Raw genomic sequence first — 19,123 nt, forward strand, 5'->3', positions numbered from 1 at the left:
GGAAGATGACCAGAGGGCTCTAAACTCCAACTCCATCAGGATTAAAAGAGAAAAGAAGAAAAAGGAAGAGACATTTGGATGTAGTAATAGGCATATATGTGCCTTGGAAAGGAAGAGGTGATGGGATCACAGGGACAAAAAAGGGCAAATATATACAAATATAGACAGAAAGCCATAGAAATAATAGTTAACTCCCTATTTGCAACCTTAAGAGAACTGCTATAGTTTACAATAGAGGGACTGAGATTCAGAACTCTGGTGGTGGGAATGGTATAGAGTTGTACTCCTGTTATCTTGTAATTTTGTAAATCAATTTTAAATTACTAATAATTGAAAAAAATCATAAATTAACATTCCCTCAATAAAGTGATAATGAAACTGAAACAAGAAAAAGATGATCAAAATTAGAACATATTTAAAAATTGTATCCTTATTTCATGAAATCTTCCAGGCAATAAATTATATCAAAATGTAGCCTTACATAGGTTAAGCATGTTAAGAGTATATTTATTAATTTTTATCACTTATGATCACTTCATTATAACCAAATTAACCCTGACATAAACTCTGATACTTAAAAACATACATATAGTTTACTGATTTTTCAACTACTTTGTTTACATGTACATTTAAAATTCTCATGCAGTGCTCATAATTAGGAGATACTATATATTGACACTCTCATACTATGCTTATTGAGAATCAAGCTTCGAGAGTAGAAAAATGCCAACATAAATTCATTTTCCAAAAACTGTCTATGGTTGTACTATCACTGTTCCTTCTAATTAAATACTTAAGGTGCATTTGCCAGTAAAATGTATAATTGTAGTCACATAATAATAGTTGTAATATAGCAATAATATTTCAAGGAAGGATTACAATAACTGAAACTTAAGGTAAAGGGACCAGGGTATATAAGTTATTTGAGACCACACAAATGCCAATTTTTTTTTCCCACTTTCCAGTTGCAAAGAACATGCACAGACTTTTCACCGCAGACAGTCAAGAATGCATGAACATTGATTAGTAAATCACATATGTTGAAAGAAGATCAATTGCCAGTGTTCATTATCTTTTGGGCCTGTCTATATCATCTATGGCTGATAGAAGTTTTTGTCTTGCTTTCTTGTTGATATGGGATCCCAGGCAAACATTCACCAGATTGGTCAGCTGCTTGGTTGAATACTCCTGTTCAAAACAAACAAATAAAAAGCACAAACAAATTTAGTACACTAAGAAGCATGCATTTGATAAATACAGTGACAGAATAAGCAAATATTTAGGTTTTAGTGAATAACTTTTGAGTATTACAAATCAGTGAAAAGCAGTAGAAATTATAGTTTAGATATACAGAACGAATTGTTTATTGAGCTACACCAATGACAAAATGAATACTTTAGTATGTATTTGAAATAGGAATCACCAAAATCTTTTAATATGACAGGGTAATCTTATGCTTATGGTTTGTATTACTGTATGCCTGCTTTGCCAGTTTTTGTTATGATGCTATAAAAATACATTGACTTTTGAATTTGGAAATTCTATTGAATAAGTACTTTTTAGCACTTTATATTTTAAAAGATTTATTTTTAATGATGAGGTGAGGAAGACAAATAACTAGAGTACCACTTAGTCATATTCAGTGCTGTGAATTAAAGTCAGGATCTCATGGCTTAAAAGTCTAATGCTTTATTCACTATGCCATATACACTACATTTTGTAAACATTTAAGGCAAAAGAAAATCCCCTCAGACCGAAGAACAACATTTTTACGGTATAATAAATGAAAATGGTAACATGGATTTGAAAGTTATCCACTGAGTTTCAAAGCATCACACTGTAAAGGTAGCTAGTATGTAAAAGTAAAGACTATTACATGGGGAAAGCAGTCTCTTCAACAAATGGTGTTGGAAACAATGGGTGGAAACATGCAGAAGAATGAAACTGAATCACTGTATTTCACCAAATACAAAAGTAAATTCCAAGTGGATCAAGTAAAGACTATTTCTTTTTGCTGTTTTTATTTATTGAATTTTAGATAACAAGTTTGTAGTATGAGAATGAATACTGACTCATGAAAAGTTTTGTATATTGACTAAGTTTGGAAACTGAACAGCAAGATTTCAGGTAAGGGGAGATAGTTGTGGGGAATATTCATATCAGATGTATCTAAGTCATTACCTGTCTCTATTTCCAGTAAGCTATCTGAATATTCCCAAAACATTGCTGAGTACAGCCACTACCTGAAGGTAGCCAAACTCCTGGACATTTAATGTCTTAATCTTTGATATGGAAGAGGATTTTCCAAACCTACCGTTTTGTATCTGAAATTCCTGATATTTTCTAAATCTTGTTTATAAAAGGACCCTGGGACTGAAGGGATTGCCATTTTTGCTAACCCTCTCTCACTAGTGAAAGGATACCTCTAGGTTCTCAGTAAAGACTTTAGACATCTCTAGTCTGTCTTGAGCAATCTTTTAGCTCATATATAAAAAAACTCAGCAAACTGCTTAGTTTGTCTATATGACCTCTGAAAACTCCTGTAAATGCCTGATAAATTCTCCCATGTAATTACTTAACAATTAGGGGCCAGGCGATGGTACATCTGGTTAAGTGCACACACTATAGTACACAAGGACCCAGGTTCAAGCCCCTGATTCCCACCTGCAGTGGTAAAGCTTCACAAGTGGTGAAGTAGGGCTGCAAGTGTCTCTCTGTCTCTCTCCTCTACCTCTCCATCCCCTTTCAATTTCTCTATCCAATAATAAATTTTAAAAAATTAGTGAGTATATACTATCATAAAGGAACTGGCCACTGTGGGGATGTCCTTGGAAGACAGTACTTGCTGCTGGGCAAGCTTTAATTAAATTATACTTATCAGTTACTTAAAGCTCTTCTGTAATATAAGTCAAAGTTTGAGTCCATTCTATCAAAAAAAGAACCCTAAAAAAGGGTATTATTCCTTTCTCTTCAGTTATTTGACTTTGCCCGAACTTCTTCCTGGCACCAATCCCAAATGTTTATAAATTACAATTTAACAAAATTTAGGAGTCAACTTGTACCTGTATTTTAGATTTTTGGTTCTCAAAATGATAGAAATATGAGACTCTTAAGTTTTCTTGATTCAGTATACTGACCAAAACTCACTGAAAATAGTCTGCATATTCCTATTTTGTACCCACAAATCTGAAACTGAACTACAATAGGCATACTTATACAAACCACACTTACTGGCTAAGATTGACTCTTATTTTGTTTCTAGAGTGTTAAAAAAAAAGGCCAAGACCAATAAAGTAAGTACTAGAAAGTCCTTATTTTCTTACCCATTAACATGAAATAACATTTTATTTAGATACTACTCATTAATAGATAAACATGAACACTAGAGTTATTGAAGATTTAAGATTTGGTGACAATTCTAGTACTTTCTATATTTTCATTAAATATATCTTTACATTTCTTTCTACCTAGACAAATGATAACAATCATACAGAAAAGGTCTTCATATTGAGCAGACTTTAGAGGTATATGGCAAGTTGACCTATATCAAAAATTCAGTATACCAAATGAGAATCAATTATATATATATATACACAAATGCACATATACACATAAAAATATCTATAACTAAGATAAAATATAATATAAAATGAAGCCAACTTTATTCATTTAAATATTATATATTCAGTGGTCTGAGAGGTGGCACAGTGAATAAAACATTGAACTCTCAAGCACGGAGTCCTGAATTTGATCCCCAGCACATGTACCAGAGTGATGTCTGGTTCTTTCTCTCTCTCTTCCTATCGTTCGCATTAATAAATAGTCTTTTAAACATATTATATAGATACTCAGTCAACATTGCTACACATCAGTGTACTCAGGATGTCATCAATTCATTGTTAAGGGCCACAATATTTTAAATTTTATAATATACTTTAGCTTGTAAATCTTTTCAGTGTCACCACATTTAAATTTGTTTTGATATTAACTAACTTAAACAACACAGTTTTCAACTGCAGAATAGACATAGCCAGTGTTCAAACTGTATTTCTAAACAAACGACATCACAGTTCACAAAGGTAACAAAAGATTTAAGTAATGACCCTGGGTCCGTACTCCCAGAGGGTTAAAGAATAGGAAAGCTACCAAGGGAGGCGATAGGATAGGGAGCTCTAGTGGTGGGAATTGAGTGGAATTGTACCCTTCTTATCCTAAGGTCTTGTCAGTGTTTCCATTTTGTAAATAAAAATTAAAAAAAAATTTAAGTAAAAAGCACTGTATAGACATAGCCTATATACAGTCAAGGATTAATCTACATAACTCATGCTAAAAAAGTAAAATATTTCTCTATATTTCACTCTCATGATTTTGATTTATCTTGTATACCCGGCACGAATAGTATTCAGAAAAAGGATAACAGCATAATTAACATTTTCCCCCAGCTTACCCTGTGCTCTTTGATCCAGCGTTCCATGTCATTCTCAGTTAGATAGTAGGCTTTAATATAGGTTTCCACAAATTCTTTATCAGGAATGGGTCTAATATCTGTTAGTTTTTCCAGTTTCATTAAAAACTGTTGAAAATCTAATTGCATCAAGGCACGACCCTCATTGCTACACTTCTTGACATTAGCATATCTAAGATAAACAATAAAAATAATGGAATGAATTAGAAAAAAGAAATTCTTAGATATTTAAACTCTCAAACCCATACTTGGGCAGATTCACTAGAAATGAGAGGTTACAAAAAAAAAAAAAAAAGAGAGAGAGAGAGAGGTTACAAAAAAATAATACATTTCTTTAACATACAAGTTTTTTATCTTATTGAACAACTTGATTAAAAATGCTTTTTAGTAATGATTTTTGACACAATTGGTTTGAACACAAAAATGCCAAGCCAGTTTTTAGCTTGTCACAGTCAAGGAGCTCCCACTTTCTAGTATATTTTTCAAGATGACAAATGAGAACTAAAAAGAATGTAGATAAATGATAGTGTGACAACTCAACTGATATACAATTACAGATCAGTGTGAATAGTTACTGAAATAGCAGTTTGCTTCCCAGGGACATTTTAATATTACTGATTCTTACTTGTGTTTCTGATAAGGAGAGCAGAGTAAGCAGGGTTTCTAAGTAATAATCACTGATGGGTAAACCTGTAAACTCAATATCTGAGAGATTTATACAGTTTACAATGACATTAACAACAGTGATGTAGTGGTAAGGAAGACTGATTTTGTCAACAGAACATCTTGAGTCATAATTGTGAACCTGAAAAGTTATCTTTATTTCTTGAGGACTCTGTTTTCTGAAACTATGTTTTACTATTAACAAAGCAGGATAAAATAAAATTAGTAAAATAACCCTGTGAAGTGCTGGGTTTAGTACTGGACACAGAGTTCTCAATAAATGTTGTATGGATAATCATCATCAGAATGGTTACCTGCTATATTTCCTCACCTTTTATTAACTGGTTCTAGCTAACCAACAAGAAAAAAGAACAGGCGGAGCCAGGAATGGTGTGGTTTAAGACACCTTGTCTAATTTTATTCCAAAGTTAAATCAGAATTATTAAGGGATTCTCAGCTATAAATGATCTATTCTCACCATCTTTTAGCAACAACATAAAATGTTATTCATATACTATGATTTATCACTGAAGAAGCAGATAATGTTAAAAAAAATTTTACCCTTCCACAATAGTTCGATTAGCCAGTCGTATACAATGTTCCCAAAGTATATTAGACACAGGCAAGGGTATCCGTACTCTCTTAGAAACCTCGTTTAACCTCCTGTTAAACTGCTCAAATTCCTAAAAAGATAAAGAATAAAGTCATATGTAACAATTATAATGCCATATTGCTTTCCTATCTTAAATGACAAAAAGGAATAATTAGATTCAGAATCAAACCAAGACAAAAGAAATAATGACAAAGATAAATTGGATTTAGTGAGATGAATTTTCAGAGTATGTTAAAATGAATACATTGTGTTGTAATACACAGAACACTATATTTCATCTTAAAGGAAGTGTTATTAACTGCTTAAACTGCTAACAGTTTTCAAATTGTTGTACAATTTTGAATTTTTCTGTCACTATGTCACTAAAAATTGACTTTTACAAATCTTCAAGAAACTGGGTTTCAGGGGTAGTAGTAGATAGCATAATGGTTATACAAAGAGACTCATGCCTGAGGCTCCTAAGTCCCAGGTTCAATCCCACAAACCGCGCACCACCATAAGCCAGAGCTGAACAGTGTTCTGGTAAAAAAAAAAAAAAAAAAAAGGAAACTGGGTTTCAAATTATAGTTTCAAGATTTATATATCTTTATACACACACACACACACAGAGATTAGAACACCGCAGTACAGTACTGGAGAATGAGTTTGGGAACCTAACACATCCAAGTCTTTCATATTACAAGCTAAACCACCTCTCTAATCACTAAAATACTGTTTTAATAAGCTTTCAACTCAAAGTAAACTATATGTAATTTTAGACTATTCTTTTGACAGAAATCTGACAAATTATTCTCTTTATTACTTTCGAAAAGTAAACAGACTTATATACTGTTAATTTGAGAGTCATGTAATAGCTGTACATTTTTAGTACAAATGTAAAACAAAATAATTTTTATTACTAACAGAAAAGATGGACATTTTTATTACCTATCAGTGACCTTCCTGCCACTATGGTATTAAAAAGACATAATTTAGGGGGGCCGGGAGGTAGCGCAGTGGGTTAAGCACACATGGTGCAAAGCACAAGGACTAGCATAAGGACTGTGGTTCGAGTATCTGGCATCTCACCTGCAGGGGGGTTGCTTCACAAGTGCTGAAGCATGTCTGCAGGTGTCTTATCTTTCTCTCCCCCTGTCTTCTCCTCCTCTTTCCATTTCTCTCTGTCCTAGCCAACAACAATGACAGCAATAACAACAATAATAATAACAACAATGATAAACAACAAGGGCAACAAAAAAGAAAAAATAGCCCCCAGGAGCAGTGGATTCATAGCGCAGGCACCGAACCCCAGCAATAACCCTGGAGGCAAAGAAAAAATATATAATTTAGACATTTTTCAATAATTATAAGAAAGCAGCAGCTAGTTTATCCTTCAATAAATATATTTCTGCTTTCTTTGTATTCTAAAATCATGAAATATGTTCATTTATTTATTTATAAAGATTTAAAAAATATTTATTTATTCCCTTTGTTGCCCCTGTTTTATTGTTGTATTGATGTCATTGTTGTTGGATAGGACAGAGAGAAATGGAGAGAAGAGGGGAAGACAGAGGGGGGAGAGAAAGACAGACACTTGCAGACCTGCTTCACCCCTTGTGAAGCAACTTACCTTGCAGGTAGGGAGCCTAGCAGGGAACCGCGGGCTTGAACTGGGATCCTTATGCAGGTCCTTGGGCTTTGTGCCACATGTGCTTAACCTGCTGCGCTACCACCAGATGCCCGAAATATGTTCACTTACAAAAGTAAATGCTAGTAGTAAAATTAAGAAAGCTCAAGTTTTACTTTCCTCAAAAAAGAAGCTAATAATGCTTAGCCAAATGGACATATATTCATATTTGGCGATAAGGAAGAAAAAAATAATCTGATTACTGCCAGTCAAACTACTTCTTAATGACCTAGTGGTATGGATGTGGAGAAACAAGCAAAAAGAACAAAAGTTAACCTAAAAGATTTATTTATTTATTTTAAGAAGTAGTTTAGATTGATAATTTAACACTCATTCTTTCAATATTTATGTACTTGAAATTAAAAATAACTGAAGCATGTACATACTCCTTCTAGTAGGTATATTCAGTGATGACAAGGGCACTTTTTTCCTTGCATCTTTGTGGCTACTAGCATGCCACAAATAAAAATCTACTTTTCAAAACAAAGTTGTTTAGAAAAGTGTCATTATTAAAAAGTCATATTTATCATGTACATTCTCAATTAATCTTGTCAATTGAAATCTTGGTGTTCTAGATAACAAAGTTCCTCCAGGGTAGTTCATAAAAAGCAGCTTTACAGGAATCGGGAGGTAGCACAGCGGGTTAAGCGCAGGTGGTGCAAAGCGCAAGGACCAATGTTAGGATCCCAGTTCGAGCCCCCGGCTCCCCACCTGCCAGAGGAGTCACTTCACAAGCTTCACAGGCAGTGAAGCAGGTCTGCACTGCAGGTGTCTATCTTTCTCTCTCCCTGTTTTCCTTTCCACTCTCCATTTCTCTCTGTCCTATCCAACAACGAGGACATCAATAACAACAATAATAACTACAACAATAAAACAAGGGCAACAAAAAAGGAATAAATAAATGAATAAAATTAAAAAACAAAGCAGCCTTGCTGTCATTCACGTTAAAGTTACAAATATAATCCAGCAATTATCTTTTAGAAATCATCAGGTAATACAGTAAGGTGTCAGGCTACAAAATTAACATTCAAAAGTCAGTGATATGCCTCTATGCAAACACTAAGTTAGAAGAAGATGAAATCCAGAAATCAATTCCTTTTACTATAGCACAAAAACAATAAAATACCTAGAAGTAAACCTAACCAAAGAAGTGAAAGACTTGTATACTGAAAATTATGAGTCACTACTCAAGGAAATTGAGAAAGACACAAAGAAGTGGAAAGATATTCCATGTTCATGGGTTGGTAGAATTAACATCATCAAAATGAATATATTACCTAGAGCCATCTACAAATTTAATGCTATCCCCATCCAGATCCCAAACACATTTTTTAGGAGAATAGAAAAAATGCTACAAATGTTTATCTGGAACCAGAAAAGACCTAGAATTGCCAAAACAATCTTGAGAAGAAAGAACAGAACCAGAGGCATCACATTCCCAGATCTCAAATTGTATTATATGGCCATTGTCATCAAAACTGCTTGGTACTGGAGCATGAATAGACACACTGACCAGTGGAATAGAACTGAGAGCCCAGAAGTAAGCCCCCAGACCTATGGACATCTAGTCTTTGACAAAGGTGCCCAGACTATTAAATGGGGAAAGCATAGTCTTTTCAACAAATGGGGTTGGAAAAAAATGGGCTGAAACGTGCAGAAGAATGAAACTGAGCCACTATATTTCACCAAATACAAAAGTAAATTCCAAGTGGATCAAGGACTTGGATGTTAGACCAGAAATTACCAGATACTTAGAGGAAAATATTGGCAGAACTCTTTTCCACATAAATTTAAAAGACATCTTCAATGAAATGAATCCAATTACAAAGAAGACTAAGGCAAGCACAAACCTATGGGACTCCATAAAATTAAAAAGCTTCTGCACAGCTAAAGAAACTACTACCCAAACCAAGAGTCCCCTCATAGAATGGGAGAAGATCTTAACATGCCATTCATCAGACAAGAGGCTAATAACCAGAATATTTTATAAAGAACTTGCAAATCTCAACAACAAGAAAATAAATACCCCCATCCAAAAATGGGGGGAGGACATGAACAGAATATTCACCACAGAAGAGATCCAAAAGGCCAAGAAACACATGAAAAAATGCTCCAAGTCTCTGATTGTCAGAGAAATGCAAATAAAGACAAGATTGAGATAGCACTTCACTCCTATGAGAATGTCATACATCAGAAAAGGTAACAGTAGCAAATGCTGGAGAGGGTGTGGGGTCAAAGGAACCCTCCTACATTGCTGGTGGGAATGTAAACTGGTCCATCCTCTGTGGAGAATAGTCTGGAGAACTCTCAGAAGGCTAGAAATGGACCTACCCTATGATCCTACAATTCCTTTCCTGGGGATATATCCTAAGGAACCCAACATACCCATCCAAAAAGATCTGTGCACACATGTGTTTTGGCAGCACAATTTGTAATAGCCAAAACCTAGAAGCAACCCAGGTGTCCAACAACAGATGAGTGGCTGAGCAAGTTGTGGTATATATACACAATGGAATACTACTCAGCTATAAAAAAATGGTGACTTTACTGTTTTCAGCCGATCTTGGATGGACCTTGAAAAATTCATGATAAGTGAAGTAAGTCAGAAACAGACTATGGGATAATCTCACTTTCAGGCAGAAGTTGAAAAACAAGATCAGAAAAGAAAACACAAGTAGAACCTGAACTGGAATTGGCAATATTGCACCAAAGTAAAAGACTCTGGGGTGGGTGGGTGGGGAGAATACAGATCCAAGAAGGATGATAGAGGACCTAGTGGGGGTTGTATTGTTATAAGGAAAACTGGAAAATCTTATGCATGTACAAACTATTGCATTTGCTGTCGAACATAAAACATTAATTCCCCAATAAAGAAATTAAAACAAAGTTACATTTATAAGAAAGCTCATTTTCATTTGACTCACAAATATGAAAAATAAAATCTTTCTGAAGGCTATTCTGATTTTTTCAGCCGCTATTTTCAAACATCTACATCGCTCATTTTCTTACTATATTCTGTTCTTTCCTTAAATGTCACTTTATCAAAATCCTTCTCTAACCACCAATAAATTAATGGTACTCCTTTTGTATCCACTCTCTTTTCTACTGGTTATTTTTTGCCACTTTTTTTTTTGTCTTCTTTTTATTTTTTTGTCAATAGAGACAGAAAAACTGAGAGGCAAGGGGGAGACAGAGAGGTAAAATGAAAGATACCCACAGCACTGTTTCACTTCTAGCGAAGCTTTCCCTCCCGCAGGTGGGTACTCGGGGTTTGAACCCAGGTCCATGAGCAGTGTAGCACCTATGCTCTACCAGATGTGCCACTGTCTGACCCTGACACACTATAAATCTCATTTATGTCTTTACTGCTGTCCCCACACTCTGACATTAAATTTCTTGAGGGCATGTAAGTTCTTAAATCACACCCATATTGTCAGTGTGGTAATATCAGGTACTCTATAAATATATTCTGATGTAAAAAATTAAAAAGTCAGTAGAGTTCTTTACAGAAAACATATTCATCATCACATGCAAAGGCATCTCTCTGACAATTTGTAAAAACAATGTGACTTCTGGGAAAAAAATACCTTAGAATAATCATGGACAAGGTTTCTTGCTAATGAAAAAGTACACTACAGAAATATTTTCAATTTAATGAGAAATCAATACTTTTCACTACAGTCACGGCTACTGAGATTATACAATGTAACAGTCATGACATGCAATAGTAAACTTTAATTCAAATGGGAAATTAGTGCACACACAAAAACTTAACAGTGTACTTATGAATCTAAAAAAAAAAGTCACAAAATATGAGAAGTAAGTCTATGCCAATTCAGGGACGTTAATATCATAAAGCTAGAAATGTAACAATTGTAATCTCACTATTTTAAAGCCATTACATGAATAATTTTCTCAATATAACCAACTGTAACAAAAATGTTTTCACGAGTACTTACCTTTAGCAATGCATCTACATATATGTTGTGCTGTGACATAATTTCTTTGACATCCCATTTCACATTAGTCATTAGAAGTAGCATTTGTTCATAATCAATGGCTTTACCAGCTACAATCCAGTAAATTGGTTTGCGTAGTTCACTGGCAGTTGAGACTGTCTGAAATAAATTTCACAGAAATGAAAAGTATTTTCTTGTTTGTTTATCTATTTATTAATGGATAGAAGCAGAGAGAAATTGAGAGGGAGGAGGGAGCGAGATAAAATGAGATACCTGCCCCACCGCTTCAGGGTTTGTGAAGCTTTTCCTCTGCAGGTGAAGGCCAGAGGGCTTGAACTCAGGTCCTTGTGCATTGTAACATGTGTTTTCAGCCAGGTGTGCCACCACTCATCCTCTTAAAAGTTCTCTGGGGGAGTCGAGCAGTAGTGAAGCAGGTCAAGCGCACTTGGTGCAAAGCACAAGGACCAGCGTTAGGATCCCGGTTCAAGCCCCTGGCTCCCCACCTGTAGGGGAGTTGCTTCACAGGTGGTAAAGCAGGTTTGCAGGTGTCTATCTTTCTCTTCCCCTCTCTGTCTTCCCATCCTCTCTCCATCGCTCTCTGTCCTAACAATGACAACATCAGTGAGAAAAAAAAAAGGGCAAAAAAGTGAAAGTAAATAAATAAATATAAAAAAAAGTTCTCTGGGAACAATGGAATACTTTAGTTTATTTTGCCAGAGCACTGCTCAGCTCTGGTTTATGGTGGTACAAGGGATTGAACTTGGGACCTTAAAGCCTCAGGCATGAACATCTTTTGCATAACCAGCATGCTATCTCCTCTGTCCCTGAAAACTATTTTCTAAAAAGTATCAGAAGCATAAGAAATACTTTGTCTGGCTGTGAGTATGGATCGACCCGTCAACACCCATGTTCAGCAGGGAAGCAATTACAGAAGCCAGACCTTCAACCTTCTGCATCCCACAATGATCTTGGGTCCATACTCCCAGAGGGTTAAAGAATAGCAAACCTATCAGGGGAGGGGATGGGATACGGAGGTCTGGTGGTGGGAACTGTGTGAAGCTCTTATCCTATGGTTTTGTCAATGTTTCCTTTATATAAATAAAAAATTAAAAAATAAATAAAATAAAAAAAGCATTACATTGTCTGTTTCTAGTATATGCCATATATGAAATAAAAGAGCATGCAACTGGAGAGTATATGTATGACAGGGATATTTTAACTCCCATGAGGTAAAGTAAGATCTTAGTCAAAACCCAATTTTGAAACATTAAACTGGAGTCTACAGACTTACAATTACCAGAGAACAAGAAACTTTCATGTAGATGAGCAAAGATTTTTTAAAAATTCTTTCACCTCTTTCCATTTCACTTTCAGTACTCCACCTTAAAGCTACCATTTCTCACTACATTACAGGAGCCTTCACATTGGCTCCACTGCCTCTGGGTTTGCCATACAAAGTTCACTCCTCACACCACTCCTCAAATACTCCTTCTAAAATACACGCTTGACTGACCACACCATTCCCTTGTCTCAAATCATCCTCTAATCCTTAGAATAAAGAAAAATCCACTGAGGGCACTGTACATGAAGCGGCTCCTGCTTAACACACTGGCCACCTTTTTGCACTCACCCTCTCTTCTGCCCTGGCAGTATAAATTTTCCTCAGCTGCTCTTTCACCTGGTGATTTTAACCTAAGTCATTTCCTTAGCCTTCTACTTGTGATTAGTGAATCAGTTTTAATATCACTTCCTTCAAACAGTCTTTCCATATGACTTTCTCACAACCACATCTTCTTTTTGCCCTCAGTAAAGTTAAATAACCTGCCACTGTTTCTTTCCGCTCACATTTTGTTGTTTTTCTTTTCTTTACTAGAGGGAGAGAGATAAGAGACCCCAATTGGAGAATCACTCAACTCTGGTGGTACAAGGGATTGAACATGGCACCTCCAAGTTTCAAGCATTAATGTCTAAGACACTTCCATGGTGGATCTTGCCTGCCTTATCTAACAAGTGTTTTTTATGAACACATTTTTATAACTGGCCCTCTCTATCTAGATTAAAAGTTATATGACACACTCAATAAGCATATATTTATAAATATCAGACTTCATAAATGAATCAATATTCTATTCCAGCTCTCACCTAGTTTGGAAATTGATCATCAGTTAAGAAAAAAGAAAACCCACATAAGGTAATATGTAATAGTCCTTTCTTGCTTGCTATAATTGAAATGATATATGAGATCATTTCTAACCTGAGAATAAAACTGCTGAAGAAAGGGCTTTTTGACCGCAGGCATCACGGCATCCAGATGTGGCTGAAGGAACTCAAATTGTTCAGCCAAGAATACCCTAGAGGGAATAAATAACTCAAGATATAAAAGAAATACAGGATAGGATTTAGCACGGCAATATTTTTGTACTTTAAAATCTTTGAGTTAAAAGTTTTAACAATCAAAAGCCTTTATGACTTTAGTGACCTACCATGCACTACACCATTTGACATTCTCATAAAAATTAATGCAGAGCTCACAACTGACTGGGAGCTAGGTGAGAAAAGCCTGACCTCAAAGGAGCTAATCTGATGTACAGAGGTGTTGCTGTGCAGTGCATAAGATACATAACTCAAGAACACAATATATATATTTTTTCCCTAAATGAATTGAATTTCTTCCTCCTCCCTCTCCTCTTCTTCTTCTTCTTTTTTTTTCCTCCAAGATTATTGCTAGGACACATTGCCTTCGCTATGAATCCACTGTTGCTGGAGGCATTTTGTTGCCCTTGTTGTTGTTATTGTTGCCATTGCTGTTGTTGTTGTTGTTGGATAGGACAGAGAAATCCAGAGAGAAGGGGAAGACAGAGGAGGGGAAAGAAAGACACCTGAAGACATGCTTCATCACTCGTGAAGCGACCACCCTGCAGGTGGGGAACCAGGGGCTCATACCGGGATCAATGCGCTGGTCCTTGCGCTCTTCGCGCCATGTGTGCTTAACTCGCTGCGCTACCTGCTCAGCCCCCTCTCTCCTTATTTATTTATTTATTTATTAATTTGTTATCATCATTGGGGTTATTACAGGGGCTAGGTACTGGCACTACAAATCCACTGCTCCTGGCAGCCGTTATTTTCCTTTCCTCAAACTCTCTGCTCCCATCTCCCATTTTATTCGACAGATCAGAAAGAAAAGTAGAGGGGAGGGGTAGACAGTGAGGAAGGAAGGAAGACAGTCAGTCATCTGCAGACCTGCTTCATTGCTTGTGAAGCGTCTCCCTTGCAGGTAGGGAGCAGGAGTTCAAACCCGGGTCCTTGAGTATGTGTACATGCACTAAATGAATTTCTTCTAAATATCTCCTTTAGTTAAATACAGCAGACCTTTGATTCAGATTTAATATATGATACTTTGCAGAAGTAACTTTAACATGTAACACATTGTAACTGACCAAGACAAACATAAATTTCAGGTCAGGAGGTTGGTGTGCAGGAGTGGGAATCATTCAACTAGAATACTGTAGAGATGCACTGGATTTTGCTACTTTTTTCTATGCATACAGAAATTCTTCAGTCATATTAGACTATTTTATAGAAAAAGTTATATACTTTGCATTAGAAATTATACAGGTCAGAAAGCACTCTTTCTAATGCCACAGGTAGATGACAACCAGAGTGTTTCTAGAGTCACAATTAGTACACAGGAAAATACAAAGTATACCATAATGCTTTTTTTTAAGTTTCACTTACAGCAAGGATCACATTGTTCTCTGCTTTCATCTTTATAGTTGAAAAACAAGCATAATGCTTTAGAAAATGATTGGTATTTTAGGATAAACTCAGAAATACACAAATGGGATTTACAAGTAGAAGTCTGTAGCTGAATTCTATACAATGCTTACTTTTATAATCTTCCTTAAAGATTTAATGATAAGTCATTGCTTTTAACAACTTACAAGGATTCTGTGGCTACCACTCTTTCTGCCAACCCATACAATGTATCTCCAGATGTCAAAACCACTAGGTGACTAAGGTGTGGGCTTGGAACCTTCTCCTTTCTCTCTTCTGCTGCTGTCAGTGTGGCAGTAGGGTCAGATGAAACTTCCTGAAAATATAATGTACATATAAACACACAGCCTGAAAGAGTGAATCTAGTAGCAATAAACTACCTGATTTTGACAAAACTTATACTGTTACTCACAGACACACATTAGATTTCATTTACATTCTTTTTTTTTTTTTCTGTCACTGGAGCTTTCCCTCCTCCACATTTTTTATTGTTTTATTAGGGAAATAATGATTTATAAGATAGTTGTTGTCTCATAAGTATAAATCTTTCTGTGATTTCCCAAATAATATCACATTCTTTTCTTTTTAGCTTTCTTACCCAATTCTCATAGCTCTCAACACAACCTGACACTAGATACTCATGTATTCCTAGTAGAAACACAAAGTCTACCACAAAGTAGCCAGGATACAGTAAGCATTTGCTGAATGAACTGACAATAATGATCCAACTATCTTGCATCCCCATGAGTCTTGTGCCCTCATCAGATTAATCCTTGCCTTCTGTATACTTCCAGTACCTCTATGACACCCTATTTTCTTATGATGCCAAATTATGAATATACATCTCCAAACAAGTCAAGCAATGGTCAGGAGACATGGAACCCTGAAATAAGAAAAACTACTAAAAGAACTAAGGGGGCTCACTTCAGCAAGATAGTTAGGTTAGCCAAAGTGGGCCCCTATGGGATAGAAATAAAATAAAAGTGGGGAAGCTGGGTGGTAGTGCAGTAGGTTAAGCGCATATGTAACAAAGTTCAAGGGCCCGTTTAAAAACGGATCCAGGTTCAATTCCCTGGCTCCCCACCTGCAGGGTGTTGCTTTGCAAGTGGTGAAGCAGGTCTGTAGGTGTCTATCTTTCTCTCCCCCTCTCTGTCTTCCCCATCTCTCTGAATTTCTCTCTGTCCTATCCAACAACAACAACAGCTATGACAACAATAACAAGAACTATAACAAGGGCAATAAAATGGGAAAAGTGGCCTCCAGGAGCAGTGGATTCATAGTGCAGGAACCGAGCCTCAGTGATAACCCTGGAGGCAAAAATAAATAAATGAATAAACAATTAATTAAAAGTGGGTGGAGAAGATAGCATAACGGCTATGCAAAAAAAGCTGTCTTGCTGAGAGACTCAGAAGTATCAGGGTCAGTCTCTGGCACTACCACTAGTGCCAACTACCACTGAGCAGTGCTCTGGTTGGTTGGTTGAGGTTTAGATCACTCCCAGTATCTTTCTCATTAAAATAAAATGTTAAAAAAGGGAAAATAACAGAAAATGGTTACAGATAAATCTATCATTCTATCAGTCAGAAGTATAAGGCAGTATTAGGCAGGACTGCTTACAGTAGTAATGATTTTCTTATTGAAGGAGTGGTTCAATCAGAAGCTGGCAGCCACTCAGTACATGTAAATACTCTACAGTTTCAATGAGCATACACTCACTTCCTTCTATGAATTTCTGGTTAGAAACCTAAGAATTATACTCCATAATTATGGGCAGGTCTCCTTCAATTATCAACACCCTCTTCTAAAATATTTTGCAATTTAATTAATAAAATCTGACATAAACTTTCTGCAACACTGTACAAACTCAAAATAGCTCAAGGATTACCATGAATACCATACATTTATAAAAGCAAAATTACTTCTGAATTTTAATTTTTATAACTAGATATTACCACATGTACAGTGCTATTTATAAGACCAAATATTTCTTTGAATTTAGATACTAGGTTTGACTTAAGAATAGAGAGAGAGTGTGGAAGTCAAACTGTAGCTTCACGTAAATGTGGGTGTGACAGGAGAGAGAGAAGCTCTGACCAAACTACCTCCCTAGCCAGGACCTGTTGCAAATGCATTTGGTTTCCCCCTTTACTTACTGAGCATTTTCACTAAAACACACTCATAGAGACCACTGGAACTGTTATTCCCACTTGTTCAAAAAAACTTTCATTTAGGAAACTGCTTTGTTCCTAGTTAACTGGTGTTTCAGGCATATAAATTATGGCAATTATCTGCTTAGTGACTAAAGTTCTGTGTTTACATTTAGAGAAATACACTTGAGTAGAACAAGAGTCATCAAATGTCAAGTCAGTATAAATAAATGTTGTATCCTTATGTGCATTTAAATAGAAAATCTCCCAATGTGATCAGTATATTCGCTTCTATCAGTTTAAAAAGGATACAAAGCTTCCTTTGAAGACTTGGCAAATAAAACTTCAATCAATCTTTATTCTCATAGGTTAAATTGCCTTTACATATATAATTTCAGGTGAGATTTCTAAGCTGTAAAGATTTCATTTTGCCTTTTATAACTTAAAAGAGAAGAAAAAATAGACACATGAAGATAAAAAGTGCTTATAAAAATTTTAATTGGCTTATAGGAGAAATGAAGAAAAATGTTATTTTCATTTAATTGGTTCCAAATTGATCAGGTTACAAATTATTTTAATAAATAATGTAATGAATAGCAAAAAAAAAAACCTCATTAATGCTCTCTGCCAATGTAGATACAAATTAATGAAGCAAAGAAGATTAATATATCAAACTTAGTGGAGATTTTTCAGAAAATCATCTACTGTATAACTGTACTGGGTCTGATGAGGACCCATTTAAAGTTAGCTCTTTACCTAACCACAATCTTTTAGATGTGATGTGAAACTATTCCCCTGCAATCTTATAATCTTGTAAACCATTGTCAAATCTCTAATAAAAAATGTTAACCACTCCAAAACAAACAACAACAACACCATGGTCCTATGATGAAAAGTGCAGTCTCTGAAGTAAGAGATAGTAAGGGTAAAGATGTAAAGAAACAATATCTTTAAAAAGCAAAGTTCCAAAGTCACAATTCATTTATTATAGAGAAGCAAGTGTTTTAAAACTGATTACTAAATCTGAGTAGTACAATAGTTCAGGAGAAACCTATCCAGTGAACATGGAACAGGTCAGGCAGCTGCTATAGACACAATATCATCAGTGGTCAGGTGACAGCATGTCTCAGAAAACAGATAGTTTGGTCCCTGAGTTTACTCAGTCATGCTATTTCATCCTACACCATTCAGGAAAACCTAGAGTATTAAATTTACACCTTGAGGGTCAGACCTGGAACTGTGTCTTGACAATCTTAAGTTGGTAGCTAGCAGAGATGATGGAGAGGGGTCAGAATGAATGATTTCTAGTGGTAAATTTAGACCATCAATCTTTTGGTGTATTTATCTAGCAACAACAAAAATCCTTCAGCTGCAGTCTAAGAACTAGATAACAGCATCTGATGATCATCCTTACATGTTTCAAATGGAAGAAGCAAAACAAACATAGTAACTACCAAGGGGATTGAAAATTAATGCATTTCACAAAAGAGACAAAAGATAAAGATGGCTAGATCAAACAATGGCTTGACTCTAAAAATGAAGATCAAGAATAAAGTGGATAGTAAAACAATCCAAGTTAAACTTGGTGACACAAAACTGAGGAATTAGAGTTGATCTATTCGACTGTTGTGTGCCAAGGTAAAGGCTATGAGTTTGCACTGGGCAAAAAAAAACTTTAGATGGTAAGACAGGTAATATCCTCTACATAGATTGTTGGGTAGTTGCCATCTCCCCCTGGCTTCTGCTTAACCATATGCCTATATAGGGATTTTACTGATCCAAAGCTTTGGTCTATTTACATAAATCACTTTTACATAAAGCACTCCAGGGCATTGG

The 19,123-nt window shown here is 35.6% G+C and overlaps 1 protein-coding gene across 1 annotated transcript in view; it reads right to left on the reverse strand.

Annotated features, from left to right (window-relative positions):
* Positions 1-482: 482 nt before the first annotated feature.
* Positions 483-19,123, reverse strand: part of VPS50 (VPS50 subunit of EARP/GARPII complex) — a 156,256-nt gene continuing 137,615 nt past the window's right edge. Inside the window, exons 23-28 of the mRNA XM_060196224.1 lie at positions 15,308-15,456; positions 13,621-13,717; positions 11,367-11,525; positions 5,690-5,811; positions 4,448-4,637; positions 483-1,188 (exon numbers count right to left, since the gene is read on the reverse strand). Of these exons, the coding sequence (XP_060052207.1) occupies positions 1,069-1,188; positions 4,448-4,637; positions 5,690-5,811; positions 11,367-11,525; positions 13,621-13,717; positions 15,308-15,456 (837 nt within the window). The 3' untranslated portion in view covers positions 483-1,068. The remainder of the gene's footprint in view (positions 1,189-4,447; positions 4,638-5,689; positions 5,812-11,366; positions 11,526-13,620; positions 13,718-15,307; positions 15,457-19,123) is intronic.

The sequence above is a fragment of the Erinaceus europaeus genome, chromosome 8, assembly GCF_950295315.1.
Source record: "Erinaceus europaeus chromosome 8, mEriEur2.1, whole genome shotgun sequence".
NCBI lineage: Eukaryota > Metazoa > Chordata > Mammalia > Eulipotyphla > Erinaceidae > Erinaceus > Erinaceus europaeus.